The sequence below is a fragment of the Cinclus cinclus genome, chromosome 1 (assembly GCF_963662255.1).
Source record: "Cinclus cinclus chromosome 1, bCinCin1.1, whole genome shotgun sequence".
NCBI classification, from domain to species: domain Eukaryota; kingdom Metazoa; phylum Chordata; class Aves; order Passeriformes; family Cinclidae; genus Cinclus; species Cinclus cinclus.
The window spans coordinates 43,681,310-43,693,647 of NC_085046.1; the positions used below are offsets into that span (position 1 = coordinate 43,681,310).

At 45.5% G+C, this 12,338-nt stretch overlaps 1 protein-coding gene across 4 annotated transcripts; it reads left to right on the forward strand.

Annotated features, from left to right (window-relative positions):
• On the forward strand, positions 1-9,446 carry SLC25A38 (solute carrier family 25 member 38). 4 transcript variants are annotated; one of them, XM_062509523.1, is made up of 7 exons: positions 1-151; positions 2,036-2,157; positions 2,760-2,844; positions 3,322-3,501; positions 3,898-4,066; positions 4,684-4,850; positions 5,719-9,446. In XM_062509523.1, the coding sequence occupies exons 1-7, from the start codon at positions 83-85 to the stop codon at positions 5,839-5,841; spliced, it is 915 nt and encodes a 304-aa protein (XP_062365507.1). In that variant the 5' UTR covers positions 1-82; the 3' UTR covers positions 5,842-9,446. The 4 variants fall into 4 exon arrangements, with proteins under 4 accessions (XP_062365507.1, XP_062365516.1, XP_062365524.1 ...); XM_062509532.1 differs by having other exon boundaries at positions 42-1,279; XM_062509540.1 differs by having other exon boundaries at positions 134-151; positions 2,016-2,157.
• The last annotated feature ends 2,892 nt before the right edge of the window (positions 9,447-12,338 follow it).

Genomic DNA, 12,338 nt, shown 5'->3' on the forward strand with positions numbered 1-12,338 from the left:
CTGCAGGCAAAGTGAAGCTCCAGTCTCAGGACTGGCACAGGTCTAATACTGAAACACTTGATTTTGGTGCCTCACTTCTTCAATGCTCTGGAAAGCCAGCCTTCCTCTGCTCTGGGTCCAGAATGTGGATGAGCAAGTGGAGACACTAGCGGTAAGGATGTATCAGTGTGCATCTCAGGTTTCTGAACAGCCCAGTATCTGTAGGAAGCTGGTTTGTAGGCAAGTGGGAGGTGTGAACTGAGGGAAGACATGAAAGCTGTCAAGTAAGAGCTGACCTTTCCCACTGGCCATGTCTGATGGAGCACCCTGGGGCGCAGCTGCTGAATAGAGAGTACAGTTTCTGGAACTGAGTACAGTTCTCGTGCTCCCAGCTTCAGGCCATGGAACTGTTGGAGAAAGTCCAGATGAGGCCACAAAATTGATCAGAGGACTGGAGCACCTTCTCGATGAAAGACAGGCTGAGGGCACTGGGGCTGTTATCTTGGAGAAAAGGTTGTGTTGACATCCCATAGCAGCCTTCCATTATGTGGAAGGAGGCCTACAGGGAAGCCAGAGGGACTCTTTGTCAGGAATTGCAGTGATAGGATGGGGAGTAGCAGACTTAAATTGAAAGAGAAGAAATTAGGTTAGATATTCAGATTTTTTTTTTTCGGTAAGGGCAGCGAGACACTGGAACAGGTTGTACAGAGATGCTGTCGATGTGCCATCCCTGGCAGCGTTCAAAGTACACTGGATGGAGCCTTGAGCAACGTGATCTAGCGAGAGGTGTCCCTCCCCGTAGCGGAGAGGGTGGACCTAGATGAAATTCCAAGATCCATTTCATCCCCTTAACGTGCTACGGTTCTCTGCAGAACGTCCAAAAGCCGCGACCAACACGCAGTCCGGGGGCAGAGGCGGCTGGAAGGAAGGGTGCTGGGGCGGGGGTGGCCGCCGGCCGCCGCGCCTGACCGGGGCCTCGGCGGGGGAAGAGTTACAGGAGCCTCATGCGCCGGGCGGGGCGGTGCTCCGGAGCGGGGCTGGCTCGGGGCTGGGCCTCGCCGCCACCGCCCACCGCGCTCTGCAGCTGCGGGCGGCGTTGGGATGCCGGGCCGGGAGGCGGAGGTAGGGCCGGGCCGGGCCCTCCTCGCTGGCTGTGCCGCGGAGAGCCCGGGGCAGCGCCGCGGTGGGAGGCGAGGGGCGGCTCGCTGCGCCCCCGCTCCCCTCAGGGTGCTGCGTCGTGTTCCGCGGCCTCGGGGCAGCGGGGGGACGAGGGGCCAGGTGCAGCCCCAGCCCCGTGACGGTGGGTCCGGGCGGACTCGGGGAAACCATTTCTGGTTTGGAGTGTGCCCAGCGCTGCTTCTAATCTGCCGTGGTTCCGCTGCGCTGAGGGGCGCATAAACTCGTTCTCCATTAGCAAACACCGTTTATAAAAACAAAAAACCCTCTGGAAACACAAAAAAAAATCTTCACCCTGCCGTGGGCTTTGTGCCTCGTGCCTTATGATTTCCCGAGGAGTGCCGGCGGCGGCAGGCGCTGTGGGTAGGCAGGACAGCGTCAGTCGAGCAGGCCGTGCAGCGCTTTGAACGCGTCTGGGCCGGGCCTGGGTCTGGGCTGCGCTCCCGGCCGGTGCCCGCGGCAGCGGGGGAGCCTTGGGGTGCACGGGGGTGGGGGGGAAGGGATGGACGTGCTGCCAGCGCAGGTGGGTGGGACTGCGGCAAGTAGTAGGTGGGAAGAGGACACCTATTTCCTTTGCCGTGGCCAAGGGTGAGCAGATGGCTGCTAGTACGTTTGATACTCGGAAAACGCTTTCCCACCATCGAATTTCAGCGAGGTTCTGGAACATTCTCCCAGGTAAAGCAGAGGGACCAAAAGCCACAAATGAAACTTGATTAGCCTCAGAAAAGGTCTGGAAAAGCTGCTTGTGCCCTAGGCAGCTGTCCTTAGCATCTGGGGTCAGTTCAGCTTCCTTCCTATAAGATGTGATTTATCAGCTGAAATATTTCCTTTTGTACCATTAATTAAATGCTCGTTTAAAGTTCTGTTCTTCCTCTTCCAGATGCATCCAGTCCTAAAGGCCTTCGTGTGTGGCTCCATCAGTGGCACTTGTTCCACGCTCCTCTTCCAACCCCTTGACCTGCTGAAAACCCGCCTGCAAACTCTGCAGCCTACCGTGAATGGGTGAGAGGAGGGGGATGTTTCTGCGTGGGGGGCCTGGAGGTGCTCTGCCATAGGTCTCTGCCTTATTTACTGGCTGGGGCTTGGAGTTCAGAGCTGTAATTTGGGAAATCAGTATTTCTAAAAGAGGAGGTATGTTTTTATATTATGGGGAAGGACTGTTGTTTTGCTCCAGAAGAGCAAAAATGTCTGTGGTTGTGAATATTACTGGAATAATTTGTAACTTCAACATTTGTTTTCATCTGAGAGACTGGTGTTTGCTGGAGTGGCTACCATGCTGTTTCATGGGGTATCCTCTGCCTGAAAAAAATCCTGTATGGTTGTCAAATAATTTTTCATGCATGCAGCTTGGTGTAGTCAACCTACAATCTGCTGCTATTAACAAAGGGAATGAGCAACAAAAAATGGTAATGGGTGTTACAAGTTGTGAGATACAGAAGGTGGTGGAAAGAGTGACCAAGAAAAGCAGACTGAAATGAGGAAGAGCACCTTGGAGATGCTGAGTCAATGCACAGAGATACGAGTGAAAGGGGTGGCTGTGGAGTACATCTGCCAAGGAGCAGAAGCAGGTGATTTCTTCAGTTCCTGTCTTGTCTTTCTTTCAGGTCTGGTCGTGCTGGGATGGTAACACTGCTCTTTAGGGTTGTTCGTACTGAGAGTATTCTGGGGCTCTGGAAAGGTGTCTCTGCAGTAAGTGGCTTGTTTGACTTGTAAAAATAAGTAGATAAATAAACTTACTGCTTATTGCTAATTATGCCTGCCTGAATTTAAATGGCCAACTCTTGTGCAATTATGAGTGAAACCACTGATTTAGATTACATCCTATTTTAAGGAGCTAATGTTGTGAATTTCACTGATTTGGTTATGGTGCTCCTGAGCAGCTGAACACTTGAATACTTTTGCAAATATGGTGTGGCAACTGCAGGAACTTCATTTTGGTCTGGAATATCTTGTTCCTAGAAGACTGCCATTGAGGAGGGCATTAAATCCTGGAATCATTTGAATCACTTGTTTGTCAGTGCTTCCTTCCTCAAAGTGTTAGCTTTTGTGGTATTTTTGTCTTCTACAAAGCTTACTGTCAAGTTTAACAGTTTCAGAAAAGTTCTGTAGTATGTTTTGTCTTACGTAAGCTTTTTCTTTCTTCATCTGCTTCTGTTTCTCCTGAAGTCCTTTGCAAGATGTATTCCGGGGGTTGGGATTTACTTCAGCACTTTGTACATGATGAAGCAAAAGTTTCTTGTGGACCGTTCACCCACAGCCCTGGAGTCAGTCTTTCTGGGTGCCACCGCTCGTGCTGTTTCTGGGATTTGCATGTTGCCAGTGACTGTAGTGAAGACCCGATACGAGGTATGACTTTCTGATTAGTCCCATGTTAATGGTGTCACAGACCTTCCTTGCAATGCAAAATAAGTCCTGCCTAGAGAAGGTTGCTGCCACTTGGGTACAGCCAGGAATGTAGTCCTGATTTTCACCTCAGTTCACACATTTTGCAGGAAGTTATATTTAGGCAAGAATTCACCCTAAGATTTATAAATTTCAGTTGTATACAATGTTTATGTAGCATCTTTCATATGTTAGCTTCCTGAAGGATTCTTTTAAAGGCTGAGGTAGGTGAAACCCTGTTTTTGTCTTGGGTTGTCCTCTGTGTTGCTATTTGTTTGGATATTATATTCTCAGGGTGTATGTAGGGCTCCTCGACCTGTGCCTGGCATGTGGATGACTGACCTTTTTCTGCTCTTGCAGAGTGGAAGATTTGGCTATGGGAGTGTGTATGGAGCCCTGAAGAGTATCTATCAGACTGAAGGGGCTCGTGGCATGTTCAGTGGGCTCACGGCAACACTGCTGCGGGATGCACCCTTCTCTGGCATCTACCTGATGTTCTACACACAGACCAAAAACCTGACACCTCAGGGTGAGGCTGAATATTGGAGACTGGAGTGGAAAATGTTCCTCTTCTCAGATCTTGCCCTGTGGCTGACAGCCTGCGTGCTCTGCTTGTTGCCCTCCACCTCAGAAGTTAAATTAGTCTCCTGTAGGGCTTTGGGTCACACACTCACATTTGCCTGTGGAGAACTGTTAGACCTATAGCTGAGGTTGGTGCAGAAATAGAGACTGGCCCTAAACTGGTTGATTGTGTTCATGAAGACTGATGCCTAAGTGGATTAGTGAACATTTGAAAGACAGGGTGCCTTAAGCACTGCTTGCTACTTCTGCTTGTCTTGTATAATGCTCAGTTTCCACTAAACTGGGGCTTCTCTAATACTGGAGCTCACTGGGGCAACATCTGTACAATTTTTTCTCTACTGATTTTCTCTCAAATTCACTTCCCCAGCAAGCGAGACTTTTCCATAGTACTATCTTTTGACTAGTAGCCACTTTTCCCCTTGAAAGGTTTCTCTAGCTGCATGAATCTTAACTTCTTTTAGGTCTGATGTTGATTTCATCATTCAATAGCTTTCACTTTGTCATGCAGAATGAGTGTTCCTGGCCTGAATGGGGTCTGAGTGCATTCCCTTTGCTGTGTTACAGACCAGCTGGATCCAGTGCTCGTGCCCTTGCTGAATTTTGGCTGTGGGATCTTTGCGGGAATCTTGGCCTCTTTGGCAACACAGCCTGCTGATGTCATCAAAACACACATGCAGCTGTCACCCCAAAAGTACCACAGGACTAGCCAGGCCGTTGCCTTTATCTACAAGGTGAGGTGAATCCCTTCTGTTATGCACAACCACATCCTCATTTCTCATCCCCTGGCTCAAAGCACAGCTATGCTGGGGAAGTTGTTGCCTTTTAAAGAAGGTGAACAAGTGTCAGTGCTTCATCTGCTCTTGCAGTTGGACAATTCAGTGTCGGCATTTTTGAAATGGTGAAGGAGGTCATGCTGTGGTAGGCCAAGACTATAGAGTGCAGTGGGAAATGTTGGCTTCAGATACAAACCACCTACAAAATAATTATTTGCTCTTTAGACATCAAAAGATAAATAAATGTCCAGGTCTTCATCCCAGGAATAGGATGAAGTAGTCAAAGCCCACTTTTCCCTTTCTGCTGAGGGGAGATCTTGGCAGATTCAGTCTGTTTCCATATTGAACTCTATTCCTAGGCAGTAATCTGTTTATTTGTGTATGCATTTTTATGTACCTTTTCTTTTTTCTCAAATCATAATGGTTTTTTACTTCACTACTTAGAAATCTCAGGTTTTTACAGAATAGCTAAGAGACTTCTGTAAATATGAAGCTCTAAAATAAAGACTAGTAATTTTCCTGTAGTGTCTGGAAATGATTACACCCTTGTCTTCTCTTTGTTGGACTTGAGTGTGGCTTTCCCTATCTGTTGTCTCCATCCTGGCCTTCCTTTTTCCACTCACAGCTCTTCCTGCTTTCCTGGGTAGCCCTGAAATAATGCACTGCTACAGGTTCTTCCTAAACAATAAACACTATTTAAACCTGGGTCTTTCAGAGGCTGATCTGGGTCTGTGCTGAAATACATCCTGTGCTCGTCCATGTAATGATGAGAAATTAAAACCCTCCAGGCAGATTGGGATGAATTGCTGTTTATCTCCTGTTGCAGGACTTTGGGCTGGTTGGCTTTTTCCGAGGTGGTGTGCCCCGAGCCCTCAGGCGCACTCTGATGGCAGCAATGGCATGGACAGTATATGAACAGATGATGGAAAAAATGGGCTTGAAGTCCTGACTGAGCTGCACGAGAAAGGACCAGCTTCATTCCTTCCATTTGCTGTGAACAACTGGCACTGAGAAGTTCCCAGTTCCACAGAGGAAAAAGCCTTCCTCATCCAGGAGGAAGAAAGCCCTTCTGAGACAGGGGATTGGGCCTTTTGGCAAGTAGAGGAAAGAAAGGATTGGATCTTTGCGTTGTTTGATCAATGCATTCCAGAAGGACTGCACTTGCAGACTGCCATGGGAAATGGTAGGATTTTCACAGCCTGGTAGCTATGCTAAGAAGCCTCTTTTAAAAATAAATCTGTGCTCACTACCTTTATGCAGTGAGACAGTATTAGAGCAAAAGCATTCGAGGAGAAAACAGTGATGGCGGAACCTGCAAGCCTGTTTGTTGCTGGCATGGCCAGAAAGACCACAGTGACCATCATCTGATACAGTTCCTCCTTCCTCATATGCTTTATGTTCACAGGGGAACACTAGGCCCTAATGGGAAACTGGATCTGTCTCATAATGCTTATATTGCAGGAGTGGGTGGAAGAGAAATGAAGTGCAGAGGAAAAGCTACAAACATGGTCTCTGCCACTACTTTTGTACTGTGGGGGATCACAGAGAAAGTAACTGGAACCGCCTTGCTGTGTTATGTATTATTATGTGATTGAGCATCTTAACACTCTTGAAATGTCCTTCTGCCTCTACAGCAGAGTTTGCACAGGAATTAAGAAGCATAAGGCACTTTAGAATTGTTACCAAAGCTCTACTTGTTCTCTGAAAAAAAAAAAATTGCTGCTGGTCTAACTATAGCAGGAACACTCAAGTGGGTTTTGTTGGGGATTTTTTATGCAGTTGTCATAGAGACTTGCTTGCTTCCTATTGCTTGTTTGTTTATCCCTGATTCTTATTCCTTATATCCTTAACCCTGATCAACGCCCTCAGTGTGAAGTGGTCCTTAGATGTAGCCTTTAGGGCCATGGTTCATAATGCGTAAATGTATAGTGGAAACTGATACAGATACTGGCACTTCAGATTTCCCTTAAAACATCACTGACTACATGTGGAGTATGTTTTGATTTAGGAAGAAGAGGTTGCTGTTTCCGCAAGCTTTCTCCAAAGTTTGAGCCCTTTGGGTTCTTGGCAGGGACCTTTTACTTCCTTAGGGCTCCACACAGACCCTTCACATTTTCCTGGCGGATCCTTCTCTCTTACCAGGTAGTCCATGTTTGAGTATGCCCGAGTTTAAATACACTTTTCATCCTCTGTGCCTTCTTACTCTTTCCTGCTGTGTTACTCAGACCTCACAGTGTGTGCCAGGTACAGCCTTTCTCCTCTTCACTTGTGCCTCTGTGGTTGGGTCCCTTGCAGCTGTTAGCATAGCCATGAAGCTGGCTTGGAAGTGTGCATCCTGTTCTGTAGTGTGCCTTGCAGAATACTTACCTTTGACCTTTATTTTCTTAAATATCTGTTATTGAATAGCTTCAATTATTATTGCAATTCACTTTAGAACCAGAGCACCTGTCTCTAAATATGAAGGTACAACACTGTAGCTGTATGAACGACCACTGCTACGTACCTGTTCATAAATTTTAGGGTGTATTTTGGACAATCACTACCTGCCCAGGCAACTTTCCAAGTGCAAGAGCAGAGGGGATGTGGGTTGTTAAAAGTATTCTTTACCAGATTTCAATTCCAAGAAGGCTTGACAAGTTGTGTAAAAGTTGAGTGAAATGTAAAAGGACAGGCTGGGGGCTTGGAAAGTGCTGCCTGTTTTTAGATTCAGCCCATCTGTGAGGGGAGGCTGTTGTTCTACAGTGCAGGAGTCTCCAAGAATGGTGGTGGAGGGTTCTGTGTGCACATTTCTACATGTTAGCAATAGACTGCTGCATCAAATCAGGCATGTGGCATGTTATTTGCTTAATCATAAATGTGAACACCTCTTCCCTTCTTTTGCTCTTCCTTCTGCCTTTAGTGGCCAAAACCTGTGAGAGTGCATGGAACCATGATAACTGCACATCCTGCTTGTTTGCTATCCTGAGCACTACTGACACAGAAAGCAGGAGAACCAAGTCTAGGATTGCTGACCTGGTGGAATAAGGTGGCAATTAGATGAGTTGCCTCATTTGTCCTTTATTCCTCTATGTATGGGATGAAACCAGCATTGTGGTGGGAGCCTGAAATTTCTTTGGGGCTTTTTAAATCTGGTGTGTGGGTTGGATCTGTTGATCATCCTGGGCTGTGGTAGGCAAGAGCAGTGTGTGGAGTCACCTGCAAGGTGCTTCTCACATATTTTGTTCCTGATTTAGCAATGGCAAAGCAATGTCCAACCTGTGCAGACAGAAACTTAAGCTCATTTTTAAGAGGCAGACAAGCAAAGAATGCAAGGTAATCTGGAATTAGGTAAGGTCCTCATCAGAAACCTGAATTTTAGAAACACTTTGTTGGCTTTTATGTTCCTGTACTCCTGCGTGGTCAGGTAACAGAAGTAAAGAAATTATTCCCATGTGTTAATGTTTTAAGATCTGCTGTGGGATTGGTTGTTAAAAATCTGGAATCAGGCCTAAAGCAGTGTTAGCTTTTTCTTTCGGAAAATTTTTCTATTCTTGCTTTGGTACTTTGTTATTGGAGTAGAGTGAAGAACTATATGGTTTTTGGCTTGTCGATTCACCTGGGCTCCTCTGAGTTTAAGAAACAGGGAATCTAAACTGCACCATGTTTCATCTACCACTGGTGCTGCAAATCCAAACGTTTGCCTGTGAGTTGGGGAGAATGAATTTTGTGGTGCAAGCTTGTTGTTTGTTTCTCTTTGTTATTTCTTTTGTTGGGTGTCATATGGGGGAAGGGAAAGCCTGAAGTTCTGCTTCACTGTTCTGAAAGCTTTATTACATGGTCAGGCATAAGACTGTTTCTCAGCTCTGATCCTTACTGTCCTCTACCCTTTTCCCCTCTTCAAAAACATTCTGTTTCTGAAGTGGTTTATTAAAGTTACTCTTTAATAGCTGTAGCAAGTCAAGATAATCAATCAGTTGTGTGGATTTGGAGTTTGGATGTATTGCCCTTGCGGTTTAATGCTTCTGCTTAACAACAAATTGTCACTGTACAGCCTAAAGGTAAAGTAAATCAAATAAAAGATCTGGACAGAGCTGTTTAATCACCTCCCTGCATCAAGCCAGCAATTTAACAATCTTGTCAGATAATAATTTCCAAAGCCATATTAGCTTGGAGACACTGGTGTGCTCCCTCTGTGCACTTCAGGATTGCAGTTGGCTTGCTCTTGGACTGACCTCTGTTGTTGGCAATGCACTGTTAGTGATCGTGCACTGTCTCTACTTGCCCCTGCAGCTGTGTCTTAAGAACACAGCTGGCTGGCATGTTGAGGCAGGCAGTGTTTAAGTGAGTTGTAAGGACACAAAAGAAACAGTCTGCTTTTCATGCTTTAGAAACTTCATGTTTCCACTCTTCCTGTGTGATTATTTATTTGAGTTTTTTTTCTCTCAGTGTCTTAAACAGAACTGGAGCTTGGAAACATTGCATAGCTTTGAATATTGTGAGTTCTTTGTCTGTATAAAATATTTATGTGAAAAGGTGTATTATATGTTTCTATTAAAAATTGGTTGCTAAAATTAGGATGTAATCTCTTCAATGTTTCTTTAAAAAACCCAAAGAAACAAGCCCCAAACTGATTAAATGCACGAGGGATTGGACGGAATAGAGGCTTAAGAAGACAAATGAAGTTTTCCAAGAGGACAGAACTGTTGCACGTGTTCAGAGCCCGTAAAAGGCAAGGAATATTCTCTTTTTATGTGGTGTATATATACAGTTTGTACTAGTACAGCCTAAATCAACTTCTCTTAAATGGAAAAAACACACAGCAGTGGGGAATATTGTATTTTACACAGCTTCCTCTGCCTGCCTGCTGTGTGTAAAGACAGATAGCTGTTGAATTCTTGTACTAGCTAGTGAAATACCTGCCTTGAGGATGGTGGATTTTAAGCTCTCTGGGGAGAAACTGTTTTTAGTCTCCTCATGTTTTTGCTCCTGATCACATTTTGGCTACTCAGGCAGTTGGATCTCGGCAGGGGACCAGAAATTGTGCCTGGGACACAATTATCTCCTGCAAGCTATAATGCAAGGGAATGCAAGATTGCTGGCATCTCCTCTTGCTGTCACAGTATGGTCCTGGGATTCAGTAATAGGCAGGTTGTGCGAAGCAAAACATTGTTGATACTGAGATGTGCATCTTCCAGATGTGAAGATCCCAAGCCTCTCTCTTTTCTTGCTTAGATGATACATTCTTGCATGGAGCAATTTTCATAGAGGTTTATCTGTGTGCAACAGACCTGCCAGAGAGTGCTGAGGTGCAGCCTTGTGCCAGCTGAACGTGAATTGCTTGTGCAGGTTCCTGATAGCAAGTTAGGCCCGGGCTGGTGCTTACTCCTGCACACAGGGCTCCCCAGAGCTCTCCTGCTGCTCTGAAGAACCATCTAGTGTAGTGGGTGTTGCTATCCATGCTGCTGGTGGCTGCCCCAGCTGTGAGAAGAGATAGAAGACAAGCTCCATAACCCTCTGGGTGGTAGAAGGTGGGCAAGATTGAAAGTTTAAAGGCACTGTGGTTGTAACAAAACAGAGTTACAGTTTCTCATTAAAAATTTCTCATTAAAAATGGACCAACACTTTCTTGCTTTTTTATTTTTTAATGAGTTTTGTGCCACACATAAGCGCTGACACCAGAATTGAACAGAAAAATTCCTCCTCCCACACAGACAGATATATATGTGTACTTTTGCATACACTGTGTGGGTTTCTTGAATATGCTTATCCCTTCTGGCTTTGGCACTTATTTCAAAATAGCAAGCTGATTTTCCACATTGCAGTTTCTTAATTTGTGATTTTATAACTGTAAAATGCTTTAGGAGTTTTTATTAATGCATTAAGGAGTTATAGAAAAAATTACAAAATCCCAGTAAGAGGTTAAAATGAGACCTCTGCAAGTTTTGTAACATGTGCTAAGCAATTCTAACTTCGTAGAACTAGAAATAAGAAGGGAAGAGATATGCCAAAGTATGTTTTCCCAAATCATGTAAGAAGTAATGAAAAGCCTTTGAAACACAACCCAAAATGGAATTTACAGGAAATCAGAGTAATATTAGTGCAGTTTCATTGAAAGTGGGTTGATCTTCATCATTCTTTGCTTTCTCCAGGGATGCCACACCACCTCTTGGGTACCACCCACTGTTGTGTTTGGCGGGGAGATACCGCATGAAAACTTTCTGCCTGAGCCTCTTCCCCAGACAAACAACCCAACCCCTTCAGTGTAGGAGCTGTTCTGGCAGCACACACTGCCTCTTCTGCAGCCCTGTGAGGAGTCCTCTCTCCCAGCACTGGGGGTCCTGGTACGGTCCCCTGCTCAGAGGCTTCTGGGCAAGGGCTGCTGCTCTGTGCTGCAGCCTGGGCTGGCTCTCTGGAATATACTCTTTCTGGGGCTTTGTGACCACCCCAGGCACCCGTTGGAGGTCCTCAATGCAGCACCCAAAAGCTGGTGGTAGCTCTGTGATGCTTCCGAGTCTTCTTGGCACTTCAGGACGACTGGTGGCTCAAATCCCCTTTCCCTGGGTTTGCTTGCTGCAGAGAAAGGCCATTCCCAGGGGCTGCCAGCAGCTCTGCATGTAATTGTGTAACAGAGTTCGGTGTGAACTTTAGACCAGGGAAACCTTGTCTAAAACAGGTGATAAGACAGATACACTTTCACCTGAGGGACATGTCCAGTAGTAACAGATCTATTTTAAACTGTCTCAGCACACAGATTAAAAATGAAGACAAGATTTTAGGTTACTTAAGAAAATAATTAGAAATACTTTACTGACAAGCTTTTTCATGACTTTTCCAAGCCTTCTCATGGACTGTGGACTTCATGGTCTACCAGAAAGGGCCTGAAGTATAACAAGAAATAAATTAAGTACTGGAGATGCCAGAGGATTCTACAATGCTTACGAGTGGTATTCTTTTTACAACATCATATTTACTTCAATATTCATTACTTAATTTCCAATCATTATGTTCAAATACACTTTTAATACTGTTGGGTTTCAGTTGTGTGCAGAAAAGCTCTCCAGATTAAATCCACATTAAATGCCATGCTGACATCACCACCATCTCTCCTCTTCCCTCTCAAGCTAATATCCACACTGCTCCTGTCTCCTTAGGCTGCACAGAGCTCCATCAGGTCAGCTCTCACTGTCCACAGTGCACTTATCAAAGTGCCACAGATGTCTGTAATCTCTCTGGCAATAATCGTTCGCGCTTGCTGAGAGTTCACTGATCTGGTGCCGAGTTTCATTTTACCGACTTTGTCACCACCATGTGGCAAACGTTTGAATTACTCTCCTACAGAATATTCTAAAACCGATCTGGTAATCTCACTAATGAACACCATCTAATAAGCACGAAGCCATTTTCCAGGAGACAAAGAATTTACATGTGATGATGTTGCAACCTGCTACTTAAGCAAATCACCCCCAG